The sequence below is a fragment of the Ursus arctos genome, unplaced genomic scaffold (genome assembly GCF_023065955.2).
Source record: "Ursus arctos isolate Adak ecotype North America unplaced genomic scaffold, UrsArc2.0 scaffold_2, whole genome shotgun sequence".
NCBI classification, from domain to species: domain Eukaryota; kingdom Metazoa; phylum Chordata; class Mammalia; order Carnivora; family Ursidae; genus Ursus; species Ursus arctos.
In genome coordinates this window covers 17005165-17020191 of record NW_026622874.1, presented here as the reverse complement: position 1 = coordinate 17020191, position 15027 = coordinate 17005165, and the positions used below count along the sequence as shown (strand labels likewise).

General features: G+C 49.9%; 1 protein-coding gene across 1 annotated transcript in view; it reads right to left on the bottom strand.

The window, feature by feature from the left end:
* The window catches only part of PAPPA2 (pappalysin 2), a 258945-nt gene extending 243921 nt beyond the window's left edge, over window positions 1–15024 (bottom strand). Inside the window, exon 1 of the mRNA XM_044387894.3 lies at window positions 13827–15024. Within this exon, the coding sequence (XP_044243829.3) occupies window positions 13827–14730 (904 nt within the window). The 5' untranslated portion in view covers window positions 14731–15024. The remainder of the gene's footprint in view (window positions 1–13826) is intronic.
* Between the last annotated feature and the right edge of the window lie 3 nt (window positions 15025–15027).

The following is a 15027-nucleotide window of genomic DNA, read 5'->3' as shown; positions in this document are numbered from 1 at the left end:
AATCCAGTGCCTTGAGTTGCACTACAGATAATCTCATGCTAAGTTGTGTCACAGAGACAGACATGCGTATCCATGCACAGGAGCTCAGAAGAAAATAGAATTGGCAGGGATGAAAATGGGCAGAGGAGGCCTTAGGGGAGAGGGGCATGAGCCTGCCCTGGCCCGATCGGCTGGCAGTATCTTGAAGGCAAGGCTCTGGGTCCTTCTTGTGCCACCACATCACAACGGAAGGATGAAGACAGCAATCAGCAGTCACTGAGCACACACTACGCCCCAGGCACAGCTCTTAGCACATGATGGGCATCAATTTATTTAATCATCACAACAACTCCATGAAACAGAAATGGTCGCAATGCCAATTTTACAAATGAGGGAACTTTAGCTTGCCAGGTTCACACAGCTAGTAAAGGGCTGAAGAGCAAAACACCTGGCTCTGGATCCTGGCTTTCTCAGCACTAGGTTAAGGAAAGAATTTAGATGGAGGAAGAGATGGAAGTAGGACATTTCAGGTGAGGAGCCAGTTTGTGCGGAGGCCAGGAGCTGGTAACAGGTGGGTCATGTGGAGAGAAAAGATTTCCCTGCCTCGGGACTGTGGTTGACTTTGGGGAGTGAGGAGAGGTCAGGTTCTATGTGTGGAAAGGGACCAGGTCATTCCCCATCAGCTCATTCAACTCCAAGTGCCCACTCCACTCCAGGCCCCGCTTTCGGTGCTGGGGTGACACACACGTGATCAAGATCCGGCAAAGCCCCCAGAAGCCTGCAGGCAATCCGATGGCTCCCACTGCTGACCCGAGTAGCTCAAACTGGAACTGGATGTAGGAGCCACCATGGTGTTGGACTAGAGAAAAGGAAGGATGCAGTCTAGGAGGGGCGGGGTTAGGAGGAGGGATGGCAACAGAAGTGCCAGGAGCAGAAAGCTAAGCAGGTGCCTTCCTCTTTCCTGCCTAGCTTTCTGCAGCTCAGCAGCACATGGCCCATCTCTCCTAAATTCCCAGACCTGGCCCTGGGCAGGAAGCCAAAGGGGGTGGGGCCACCTGCTTGTGCCCCCTCCTCTGCCAGTGACTTGCTAAGGTCAGGCCAGTGACACTCTGCACGCTGTCCAAGGGTGCAGTAAGACTGCCACACCCGGGGAGGAAGTCATGCCCAAAATTACCTCCAGCCACAGGATACATGCCACAGGCTAGATTATAAGGATTATAAGGATATTCTATTGTGCAATTATGTCATATTATTAATGTGCCTTAAAACAAATAATGTCTGGAATAGATTTCTGCTGTGGTTAGTGTTTATTATTATTCTGCATAAAGTTGGAACTTTTTCCAAAAATAGTTCTTGAATACCTACTTTGTGTTCAATAGATATCTGTTGACTAAATAAATGAGTAAATAGATTAAAAATAATTGAGCTTGGTACTGCCTACGTTTTATGTTAACAGAATTTCACCCCCTAAAAAAGACCTTTGTGACAACTCCAGATTTTGAAAGAACCAGAGAAGGGGCAAAGGCTAGAAAGACCTGGAACCCAAGGAAAGCTCCCAGGTCCCTTGTTGTCCTCTCCCACAGATTAACAAGATGAACCTTCTCTAGGTACAGGCTCCCTTCCTTTCCCTAATACGAACAGAAGCACAAAACAAAAGTTCTAGGGAGACAATGTGAAAGAGATCATGTGTACAAACCAGAAGAAGCAAATAAACAGAATAGATAATTTCTGAAAATTTAGAAACAGTCATAGTTAAACCAAGTTGCAATCCCATCCAATTTTTCTGTGGGACTAGACCCTGGTCAATATTTATCAAGGGTCAATAGATTTGGGGGGCTGAGGAAGTTGAAGTGGAGGGGAAGAGTAATCACTCCTTCTAGTTAATGTTGAGTGAATTTAAAACCTCTTAGCCATCTTCCAAATCAACAGGACTTAAAGATCACCACATCTTCCTGTGCCTACCTCCAAAGAGTAATTCACTCCACAGTTTGTAAGACTAAATCTTGCCCTTTGTTTATTCGCCCATTCATTTGTCCTCTCATCAAATATCTGTCCGGTGAGCTTTATTTATTCATAACGCACCAGCTGCTATGGGCACAGCAATGTGCCAAGGACAGTCCATGACCTCGAGCAGAGCTAGCCGAGAAGAGAAATGGCAGAGGAGTAGGGCTAAGTGTTCACTGAACCTCAGCCCCCAGCACAGTGCCTGGCACACAGTGAGAACTCAGCAAGTACCTGTTGAGTAAATAAAACGTGGGATGGGAATTACGGTAAACTGATCTGAGTAAGTCTGACTACAGGGTTCCAGGAGAATCCAGCAGAGAACAAACCTACATCAGTGAGACCAGGGAAGATTTCCTGGAAGAGATCATTCTAACTAAAAAGCCAGGGAGTGACTAAGAGTAAGTCAGATGAATGTGGGTCTGCGGGAGTGGTTTCCTATTGGGAGAAAAAGTGCAAAGGCCAGAGGCCAGAGGCCCAGAAAAGAATGGTAGATCTGTGTCACTGCTCACAGTGTGGTGTTGCTAGAAATTCACTGAGTGTGTGTGTGTGTGTGTGTGTGTGTGTGTAAGCAGTGACTGTGCATGTGTGAGTGTGCATAGACACAGGTGCACAGCGTGTGGATATGAGTGTGGGAGTGGGAGTCTACACTGGAGGGCTGTAATGAGTCTGAGAGCATCAGTAGGGTCCCACGTAGCAAACTAAGGGAGCAAAACTTTATTCTGAGCATATAGTGGGGTCATCCAAGGGTTTAGGCCAGAAAGTGACTTGAGCTGTATTGTAGTTGAGAAAGCCCCCTTGGTACAATTAGCTAAAGAATGAATTGGTCTCTCAAGTGAGAACGTGCAGAATGACTGTGGCCAAAAGGAAGGTAGCAGCTGTGGGATGAACAGGACAGGCCCCAAAGATACCGTCAAAGTAAAGCAGCCATTATTGGGTGACTGGTTCCTCGTATTATATGTGAGACATATTGAGGGAAGTGGGGGCGAGGAGTCTCCATGGGGACAGGAACTCTGACTGCTAGCCTGTGTAGATGGAGCCCTTTGCTAAGAGCAATTAAAACAAAAATAAAATGAAACAAAAACAAAACAAAACAGGAGGCGTGGATTGAGATGGAAGGGTTCAGCTGAGGCAGGTGGGGGCTCTTCACTGCTTACTGCTGCTGCTGTTAACGTTGGGGACAGCTTCACACAGAGGAGAGCACGTCCCCTAGGAACAGAGCGCTCGAATTTGAACTCAAGGCTGTGTGACCCATTCTGCCCTGTGTCCGGCGGAGCACATGCGTTCACGCTGTGCAGGGACCAGTGTCAGGTCTGGCACAAAGTACTACATGGGTTATTCATCAAATGAAGACGTCTTCAGTAATGTCCTGGAATGACTGAGCGTGAGTTTATTTGCACGCTTTACATTTCTGTTACTTCAACTTCCACGATTTTCCTGTGCGTTCATGCTGTCTCCTGCCTTACTTTCCCAGCGCTTTATTACAAGGCCTTCAGACTTGGATCTCTCTTACCTTGAAATAAAATGTCCGAGCCTGTGTCTGCTTCTGACCTCCAACCCCTCCCCTCAGAGCCGAGTTTCTGTGCAGAGCACACAAGACCCCACTCTCTATCTTCACTGTCTGAGCATTCATCCATATCTCCACTCACTATCATGTGGGCATCCCCCTCACCTCAGGCCCCCAATTCTGGAGTGAAACTGCTCTCCCTCAAGTCACCAGTGATATCCTCACTGCTGGACCTAGTGAGCCTGCCTCAGGCCTTGCTGGTTTGCTGGGCCCCCCGGAGCCATCTGATACCCTGAAAGTCTCATCCTTTTCTCTTTTCCTGCAATTCTGCTGCCTCCCAGGCCACCTTCTCTCTCTCTCTCTCTCTGGTTACCAGCTCTCCTTCCCCGGCCTCAAGGAGCCCTCAGACTCATTGAGGCAAAACGGGCCCCTCCCAGTGGCTGGGCTATGATCACTGGCTACAGGTCTGCTCCCAGTGGGCAATGAGCCCTCTTCAGGGACAGCCTCCAGCACATGGTTAAATGCCTGAAACTTCACCTGCTCGGAGCTCAGTATGTTGGATGAGTGAATAAATTAGTGGAGGAATGAACAAATAGAATCCAACTACTTTACTTCTTCCCTAACCTTCCCAAAATGTATAGCAATTATTTGTACGAGGAATAGCAAATGCTGAGTCACCACTTAAATGATGATTCACTAACTGATTGATCAACTTTTAAACTCTATGACCTCTTCCCCTCTGATTAGTAACTGGACTTCTAATCCAGAAATGAGCTATAATTATTGGTCTTGATAGCCCCACTGCCATGGGGCAATTGCCATGGCAATTGCAAATGTTCAAGATTTGGGATTCCAGTGATCCCTATGTGTATATTTGGGCAGAACCACTTTTCTTCGCCACTCATTGCTGACTCATAAAGAGAATCGGGATGTTTTTGTTTGCCTGCTGTTGCCTTATTTCCTGGATGTTCTCTTTTTCAAAAAATTCAAAGAGTAGGACTGTTTTAAAGTAGGTAGTGAACATGGGGAAAAGAGGATGCTGTTATTCCTTGGACAGAAACTTAGCATAAAATATGCTTTCTGGAAGGTGCTGGGGTCATGGTGTATATGATGTGAGCATAGGGATTTGACGAGCCCCCAGGGTAACCCAATTCCGTGTACCGGAGTGCAGAAGCATGGAATTTATGCCCTTGCTTATGGCATCAGGAACTGAAGCTATGGAAGATACAGGCTCCAGATTAAGGTGCAGCCTCCCCCCCGTTTGTTTAGCCTCCTGAGGCACAGGCTAGGACGGGAACAAGAAGGAACCAGGCGCACATATTTCTGGCACCCATATTCTGAATGACTCAGATGGGCAGCCCAAAGGAACAATAAAGAAGAGCAAGAAGGAGGGAAGAAGGACAAAGCATTGCAGGTGACAGGCAGTGGTCAAATTTATTTGGACTGCCAAAGGTGATTTCTGGTTTCCAGCCCTGCCCCTGACACTCCTGAACATTCCCAACCTGACAACCTGTGCCCCACCCAAGAACGACACCAAGAATCCCCATGGGTTCCGTGCCATCCTTGAGGACCAGGCAAGGACACACAGCTAACAGCTGATGGGGAGAGAGCAGCCAATGGCACCACCCAGGTTGGTCAGAGCCCCTCCCCACAGCATTGCCTCCCTGAAGGTGAAAGGGCCAAGAAAAGAGGCAGTAACTGAAGGCTGGGGGTGAGGACAGGAAGGGCAGTGACACACGAAGGCCCCAAAGCTGGTGTGTGACTAGGAGGACAATCACACGGTCGGAGGTGACTCTCCTTCCCCCGTCCCCCCACAGACACCTGGATGACTTCTAAGTCCCAGGTCTAACCCTTGTGAGTCAGACTCCAGGCCCTGAACTGAGTGGCTCACAGGGAAACAGCAATGCCCCCAACGCTGGAACCCAGGAGAAGGTTCAAGGCATTGATAAGGGAGCTGTATGGGCTTTATTTTCCCTCCTTCTGTTTCTCTTCATCTTTGCTTCCAGAACGTGCTGCCTCATCACAGTCTGATGCACTGTGACTTCTGAGGGCCCAAATGTTCCCCATATGCACATCATTTAGGGCTCCTGTGTGTGGAAAGTAACAGAAAGTAGTGCAATTCTGGCCAAAGGGGGACTCCTCCCATGCAGAGCTGGGGTCAGGGAAGAAAGGGCCATTTTATGATGCCTTTGAGAAGCTGAAGAAGGAAGCTTGATGATAGCATCCTTCTCAGCCATGAAGGGCTCCCTGTGATTGCAGAGACTTCAGCACAGGGGTCCAGTTGTCTCTACTCCCTGAACAAGACAACAGCACATTTCTCAAAGACCACCAGGTGCTATCGGATGGAAGCAATGGTGGAGCCTAGTCATCAGTGAAGTCACAGGGGCCCTTTTCACTTAGAGGGTAGGAAATATAAAACCCAGCCCTCATGCATGGCTGGGGCTTGCAAAATGGTGTAGCCACTTCAGAAAACGGTCTGGCAGTGCCTCAAAATGTTCCACATAGAGTGACCCAGCAATTTCACTCCTAGGTATAGACCCAAAAGAAATGAAAACCTAAGTCCTCTCATGCACAATGCTCACAGCAGCTGTATTCACAGTGACCAGAAAGTGGAGGCCCCCACAATGCCCATCAACTGAAGAATGAATAAACAAGATGTGATATAGAAATCTATGGAATATTACTCAGCAATAAAAAAGAATGAAACTACATATTAAACATGATGAACCAACCTCCAACGAAAGAAGCCAGACTCAAATATGAAATGTCCAGAAGCAGCCAATCTATTGAGGCAAGAAAGAGACTGGTGGTCATCTCTGCCGGTGGTGGAGGCAGGAAGGTGAGGAGGGAAATACAGACTGGCTGCTAATGGCTACAGAGGCTCTTCTGGGTCAAAGGAAACCTTCTAAAATTAGATTGGTAAATGTTTCACAATTCTCAAAAAAATAAACAACAAACCTATTAATTGTAGAGTTTAAACATGTGAACTTGATGATATGTGAGTCATAACTCAATGCAACTTTCTTAACAAGAAAAATACATAAATATAAACTCCACCTGGAATCCTCAGACCAAGAAAGTAGCAGGACTTCTTTCCTGCGGGAAATCTCTGGGAAGTTTTGCTCTTACTTAAACAGACGGCATGGGGCGTCTGGGTGGCTTAGTCATTAAGCGTCTGCCTTCGGCTCAGGGCGTGATCCCAGGGTCCTGGGATCGAGCCCCACATCAGGCTCCTCTGCTGGGAGCCTGCTTCTTCCTCTCCCACTCCCCCTGCTTGTGTTCCCTCTCTCGCTGGCTGTCTCTCTCTCTCTGTGAAATAAATAAATAAAACCTTTTTTAAAAATTTAAAAAATAAATAAAAATAAATAAATAAAATAAACAGGCGGCGTTTCCCCACCGCGGATACGGCCACCACCTCTCTGTTGGTATTACTCTGGGCAGCACAGAGCTAGGAAGTGAAGCAACAGAGGCAAGCGAAGCAACAGAGGGCTGCGAAGGAGCACCACGCCCTCCATACCCTGGGTCAGCAAAGGAGGGCCGCAGGCAAGACCTGGCCTGCCCCCTATGCTCATAAATAAAGTTTTCTTGAAACACAGACACGTTGATCTATTTAGATACTTTCCATGGCTGCTCGCACACTCACACCAGAATGGCTGCAACTGAGACTGTCGGGCCTACAAAACCAAAGCCATTTACTACTGTTCCTTTACAGAAGAAGTTTCCTGACCCCTGCTCTAGACTCACAAGTCTAGAGTCTTGCTACATCAATATGGACTATATGGCAGCTGGATCACCGAGATCTCTGTTAGAAATGCAGGCTCTCTGTCCCAGGCCTACTGAATCAGAGTGTACACTTATGCTCATTAGTTGTGTTAGTGCAAACAGCAGATGCCGAGACAGGCTTCACGCACAAGGATTTCATTAGAGGGACAACTCTGGGAGACAAGAGGCTTGCACCTGGGAAGGATGGGAGAGCCATCAGCCGGCGCTGCCAGTCTGACCTCGAAGGAAGGAGGGGGAAGGGAGGTTCAGTGGAAGCACTGGAGACCACTGTTCAAACTAAGGAATGTTCTACAAGCCCTTCGAGAGTCTTCGAGCCAGAGCTGGCTGTTAGAGAAGTGCTCTCGGGAACTGATTTGCTTTATCCCCACCACACCGAAGCGCACGTGGCCTCAGTGCACATGGAGTGAGGAATTCAGAGCGTAGCTCCTGGGGTCTTTGGTCAGTGAAGCAGCCAGCAGCTGGAGGGCTGTGAGGCGGATCCTCAGGGCATCCACTTCGAGGCCTGTGCCCGTGGCAGCCCTTACATTTTAAGAAGAATCCCAAGTGATGTCTATCAATATTTAAGTTGAGAAGCAACGGTCTAGAGCATGAGTCGGCAAACTCCTTCTACAAAGGGCCAGACAGTAAATATTTTAGGCTTTGTGGGCTGAATTGTCTCTGCTGCCACTCCCCAACTCTGCCTTTTAGTGTGAAAGCAGCCACTGAGAACACACGACGCGGCTGGGTTCCAATAAAACTTTATAAAACAGGCCTTGGCTTTGGGCCAGATGTGGCCCACAGGCCCTAGTATACCAACCTGTGCTCTAGAGTTGTGGGGTTTAAGCTTTTTTAAAGTAACTTAACTCTTTCTTCATAGAAAAGGATAAGGAAGGGGCTGCTCCTCTTGAACGGAGGGGGGGAGCCCTGCACCGGGCAATCCCGCTCAGAAGCCCCCAAGGCACCCCTGCAGACAGCAAAAGCAGATTTGAAAGCCACTTCCCTGTTCCCCACAAAGAGCCTCGAGATTCAGAAAGTTCCTCTCACCATTATTCTCATCCCTAATGGGCATCTGGCAATTTAAATTTCTACTTTATGTGTCCTACAAACATAACTGAGAGTCTAACACTGTGCTAGGTATGTAGGGATGACAAAAGCGAATCAGACATGCATTTGGCTCCGGGGAACTTTCAGTAGATAGAAATGAGACATGTGCAGAACTGATAAGACAGGAAGCAACATGCACCCCAGGAAACCCACGAGAAGGGCTACGGAAGCCGGCAAGTAGAGATGGCCCTCACTGCGGGAATCAGGAAGGCTGCCTGGTCAAGGGGCTCAGCAGTCAGCCGTGAAAGGAGGGGCAGAGTGAAAGCCTGTTACACTTCTAACACTAGATGCTGCCCCCTTTTCTGGACGGGCGTACGGGCACAAGATAAAACCCCTCGTACGTGGATGCTACCGTACAACCATCAGGGCTCATGGCTTGTCTACACCGGCACACTCATGTACCTCACCCCACCACGAAGGGCAAACCCAGCCCCCGAGACGAACAACGGCCTTCGCATCCATGTTTCATCCACGCAAAGGGCAGGGGTGCTACAGCTTTGCTGCGTATCTAGGCCCCCGCCAAGGAGCAGGGCTATAATGTGGAAGAAATGGGTGATCCCTCAGGGTCCCAGGAGGGCAAACAAACACTCTGACTTTGATCATTGCTGCGAGATAGGAAGAAGCAGCTGAGGAGGAAGGTCACAGAATCCTCGTCTCCTGAGGAGCTCTGTGAAAGGTAGGTGTATGGCTCTTCCCCTGTCATTAAGACTGGATAAAGGGGGAGATAGCACCCATGGTCCACCTTTTAAATTCTCTTCACATGCACACTGACACTTCTGGGTGTGGGAATCTGTCTTCTGTGATGCTCCTTGTCTGCACAAATGAAACTTCTTCCCATGAGTACACAGCTCCCTTATTGGGAGAGGGGGGTGTCTCTGCATCCCGTAAAATCGCATTTCTTAGATGTCATTCAAAACATACCAAAAAGGGCCATCCAAATGCCCTAAACAAGGGGTTTTTAACCCATGGTCAGGAGACACGGGCCATCAGGAACTCCAGAAAGCTCTGACAGCTGTGTAAACTACGGGAACATGCACGTTTTTCTGGGGAGTAAGCATGGGTCTCGTCAGATTCTCAAAAGAGTTTGTGATGCCAAAAAAGCTTTAGTGCCATTGTCCAATTTATTCAAAATAGTGCAGCCCAGGCTGAAAAAAAACACGTGATTCTAAAAAATAGAGTTCTTCTAGGCAACTGATTCTATTGTGTTCTCAATCATCTTGAAACCATCTTGTGAAAAAGCCTATTTACCATCATTCCTATTTCACAGATTACCTGACTAAGTTCCTAAGAAATTAAAGTTAATGTCTCACCTAAGGAAAAATTACAGGTTCATGGGTAGAACCAAAGGTAAGTAGGTTCAGACCCAGTGCTCTTAGTGATGACTGTCTCCCGCTGTTAATACCACGCCGTAAGTAAGTACCACGGGTCAAGCCCTGTATCGGGCACTTTACATACACGACTTATTCAAACATCATAACAACTCTGTAAGACATTATCTCATTTCTCGACTTGAGGAAACCAAGGCTCAGAAAAGTTCAATGAATTGCCAAAGATCAGAGCGCTGATAAGTGTCAGAGACAGGCTCTGAGTCCAGGTCAGCTTGACTCCTCGGTTCTGTACTGGGATCCGCTCCGAAACTTGGATCCTCACAAGAGAAAAACTGGTCTTCAAGTGAGGGACAGTTTCTTAGACATCTTTGTATTCCCCACAGTGCCTCTCCGGGCTTTGCATGGCAAGGCACTCAGTAAATATTTGTTGAATGAAGAAACGTGGACTCAAGCTCTAATCCGGCCACGGACTCACTGACTCAGGCCCCTGCAACTTGGAGCTGCAGGTGGTTACTCAGCTGGGCAACTGCAGGGAACATTTGACATCAATTATGGGTGAGGAGGAACCTATTAAAAGTTTCTCTTCTGTGTATGTTGGGGTTGAAGGAGGGGAAAGTAAGTTGAGAAGGAGGGAAAGGAACAGGATGGTTTCGGCTTGGGTGCTGGAGCTTAAGGATTTCACATCATGATGGGACAGAATCTGTCTTCTGTCTGCTGCTGAGTGAGTTCCAATAGTCCAACCAAATGGGCCTGTGACCTCAGGCTACTCCTCTGTGGCCCCACGTCCCTAAATTGCCAGGTCCCTGAGTAGTTAGTTTTATCGAGACCCTTACGCTGGAAGAGTTGTACGCAGTCCTTTCCTATCTCCCGTTGCCCTGCTCCAGAGCACAGGGCACAGGCAACTTTGGAAGGCCTTACCTTGAGGGGCTGTGGGGGGCAGTACTATGATGCCCCCTCTAGGGCCCAGAGAGCACCTAAAGTTTGTGAGGCCTGCATTGTCCTGGGCCCTGAATAAAAGGATTCCAGCAATCAGTTCTGGAGCCCCACTTCCTATTTTGGAAGAATGTGGGCGTTTGGGGTGGAGGGAGGAGATAACTCTAGTTGATTTTGTTTTCTTTACTAGTTGCTGCAAGTTAGTCACAACCCCCCAAAATGCCACTTTAGCCCTTTCGCAAAGGCCCTGCAAAAAGACTTGTATGAAGCCAACCCTAAGGGATGCCTACCAACACCACTCTGGGAGGGGATGACAAAATACAGCCCAGAGGCCGGGGCAGGGACAGCAATCCAGGAAACCAGACACATTCCCCACTACGTGGCTTCCAAAGAGCCGCCTACTCTCCTGTGCATGAAGCAACACTGCCACCTAGTGCCCCATGTGGGAAGTATTCCCTGAGGCCCCACATCTGGGGGGGTGGGGTCCTTCAGAGTGGCTGGTGAATTGCTTGACATCTCTGCTGAAGGGGAAAAATGCCCCAAGTTTGGGAGATTGAGAATGGGATGCTGGGTAAGTAGAAGCTGAGGTTTGGGAACCACTGGAAAAGAGTATGGGAGTCAAGGCTTGCAGCACCTCAGGTTATCCTCAATGGAGCAGCAGAACTTCAAAGGTTGGAGTATGTTTAGCTCCAGGAACTCGGTCCAGTTGTTATTCTGTGCAGGAGAAGGCCCAGCAACCCAGGAATGGGCAGTGACCAGCGACAGGAGCAGTGCTGGGTAAGAGAGGGAAGATGGTCCGGTCTGTTGATCGGAGTGAGTACATTCGTGCAAATCAGAGACCTTTGCCCCTGAGGACCGCTTCATGGCCCTCAGCCTTGGGGCCCACAAGTGAAGCGTACGGAGCTAAGCATGGTGAATAGACAAGGATGCCCATGCCCTTGGGAGCCCAGCTGCTAAAATCCTGAAGAATGAAGGCCTCGTTCCCAGCCCCCATTTTTCCCAGACTTTTACCCTAAATCTTTCCTGAATATGTTCTAATGTGCACAAGTCTGAAGAAAGATACAGGGTGGAAGGTGGAGAGGAGCTAGACCTGGGTATTCCCTGCCCTCAACCTTCCTGGTGTGGACCTCAAGGGGAAATGCCAGTACACCACAAGGGCCACTTTGATTTGAAGAGAAAGAAGTCTCAGAGGCTAGACTGTCTGCAAAAGACTTCCTGCCTAATTTTACATGCTTCCAGAGGGTTCAGAGGGGCACTTTGGAGAAGGATCTGAGTGTGTGTGCTGTGGCAAGGTGGGGGCTGGGGGGCGGGTGGCTGGTGGTGGACAGGTGGGCAAGGGAGGGAGCTGTATGGGGGGCAAGTGGGGACCTGCAAGGAGAAGGACTGTAACTGGAATGAGCTCCTGATGTTACGCTCTGCAGAGCGGGAGACGGGACATGCAAGGGACAGGACAGAGGTCAGGTACCCACTGTCCCGAATCCATTCCCTCGGGTTTGGGTTTTAATAACTGAAAGCAATAGCCTCTGAGAGCCTCGCTCATATATTCCTGTTGGATCCCTCTCTAATTCTTCACAGCCAGGGAACTGATCCCAGGTCCCTCTGTTGCTACTGCAGGAGGAGGGGTAAGCGGAGCCGTGGGTCTCGGTCTAGACTGCAAGCATACAGTTTCCCTGGCAGATGGGTACTAGGAAGCGAGATTAGGCAGCAAGAAGATGTCATCTGGGAAAAGCTGTGAAGCTGCCAACTCTGATCAGATAATCATCTCATTATTTCTTCCATTTGGCCCCAGTATAAGGATTTCCTTCTACTTTTTCCCTGCCCCCACCTTCTTACAGCCCAGCCCCTTCTCTCTCCCCTCCCCTCATCCCCTCTCCCACCCAAAAATAAAATAAAGCAAAACCACAAGACTAGAGCGCTCAGTGTCTGGGAATCCCAGCTTCCAAAGGAGAAATCACAGCCAAAGAGGGGGAGACAGCGTGTCCAGAAGGGATGTTCCAGCAACACCCCATTGAAAGAGGCTCCCTCCTTCCAGATTTCTTTCTCCAGTCTGAAACTTATTTGCAGGCATCCAGCAACCTGAGAAGTTTTTAATTTGGGAAGTCATCAAGCACTTCAGGAGCTCTGGGGTTCCATTCCCACTCTGCCTCTGGCACACCTCTCATTGTTTCGGTTTCCCCCACCAATGTAAATGGGACTGGCAAACATCAGAGGGCATTGTAGATAATCCAAATTAATGAGATTAAAATGGATCTACGATGTGCCTAGCCTTGTGTGAGGTTCTTTCATGGGGGGATTCGAAGGGACAACGGGACCATAAACAATGACCTGTCATGTCTAGCCCCCAGCCCTTGCTTGAAACCAACGCCCCCACCCCCAGTAAGGAAAGGGAGATAGTTATTCCTAATTCCCCTCTTTTCTTTGTCCTTCTGGGTGACTTTCCATGAAAGCCAAGATCTGGGCATAGTGGAAAACAAATACAGGCAATGTTCTGAGGTATTACCTCTGGTCAAAACCATAGTTACACACAGTTCTTTTTTACGTCCCTCATACAAAGAGCCACAGCTAGACACCAGGGTCTTGGCTTGTAAATGCCAGCCTCTTCCAGCATCCCCTGCTGTTGTCAGGCTGGATACATGTTAGGACAAGCAAACGGGACTCCAGAACCCGGGCCGGATAGGAGCTTTCTGCTAAGTTCCGGGGCTGCTCAAAGAAAAGGGAACGGCCAGGGCTTGGGGCTGTGCACCTGGCCACCTGGTTCTCCTGCAGCCTGGCCCCGCCCACCCATGGCTCACTGTGCAGGTCCTGGTCCTGACATGTCGCTGCAAAGTTGCCTGGCTCTCTTAGACTGGACTATGAGAAATGGAGTGTGACACTTCTTCCCCACTGACAATGAACCAGAGAGCTTCCCCTTTAAAGAGGGGGTAAGGAGTGAGCTGAAGGTCTCCTAAGTGCATGCACAATGTATAGAACCACATGAGATCGATACTCACTGGGACAAATGCTCTTGTGGTTACAGAGTCATTATCATAGATGACGTCTGGAGTCCGGCTGTGCTGATGAATAAAGGCCCTTCTGCCTTTCTCCCTGGCCAGCCCCTCCTGGCTTTCCTGCCCCTGTGCCCTTCCTCTCCTCATCCCCTATGTCTAAGCCAGGCAAACATAAAGCCAGCCATACCCCCAAAGACCACAGAAAGACCAGGAGCGGGCTGTTACCTGTAATGATGGCTGGGTTGTTCTGTCCTCCCTCTGGTTTCACCCAGGCTTCCACTGTGAACGCTTCCCGGGGAATCTCAGCCAGCACTTCTGGGCGCAGCAGCAGCCGCCCCCGCCTCCCCGAGAAGTACAAGACAGGCAATCCTCCGTGGGGGTTAAAGGTCTCTGTTTCCCAGTGGGGGTCCCCTCCACCCTTCTGGATGCTGTCCTCTGTCAGACTGGTTCTGACCCCACGCACAAGGGGATGCTTAGGCCAAGGCTGGAAATGCCGGGGAGAGACACCAGGGTCTCCCCGCACGCCCCCCGCCTGCCCCTTCACCACCTGGCGACGATGCCTGATCTTGGCCCGGCCCTTCCTTCGGCTCTCTGGTTGGGGCTCCTTTGGGCCCACGAAGGTTGTGGTAACAGTGGCAGCCGTGGCTGAGTGCTCCTGAGTCTCAGCCTCACCTGGAATCTCCTTGGATCCTCCATCGCCAAGATAAGTGTCATTGTCTCCCCGCAGCTCAGACCACCCAGTAGGATCATGCCAGACCCACGGGGTGGACGGCTGCTCAGCTTCACCCCTCGGCCCCACACTTCCAGCTGGGCTTGTGGCCAGGCCCCTCGCAGCATCTGGCTTACTGTGTCCTGCATGGCGGGTTCTCTGACCCCCCACAGGGTAGGGCCTCAGGTGGTCCCCAGGCCTGCTGGGGTAGACCCCAAATAGGTGATGCTGGGGAGCAGCTCTGGGTCTTCGCAGCTTGGCCCCCAGCCAACAGCTTTCTCCTTCCGCCGGCACCTGGTTCAGGTGTCCCCTCTGAGCCAGGGATCTCTTGCGTGTCCAGCCCGGCTCAGAGCCGGCAGTACTGAATGCCCACCCCACCAGAATCACCAGGCTGAGTCTCAGGATCTTTGGACACATCATACCTCCCCCAGCTCTTTATACAGAACCAGAAGTCAACTTCTGGGTACCACACAGGAATGATGGGGAGAAGAGAAAGAGACGGCTAGCCGTGGATTCGCAGTCACCGGGGAAACTGTTTTGTTCACGGACCAAATTTTAGGAGCAGCCCCAAAAGAGTGCCTCTTCTGGCTACCAGCGATGAGTGCTGTGCCTCCCTCTCGCTTCTCCCTTGACCTGGCTCTCCTGACTCTAGTTCAGTCCTTGCAGAATGAAGTTCATTTCTCTGGGTTCCTTGGAACCTCCTCCTAGAGAGCTCAG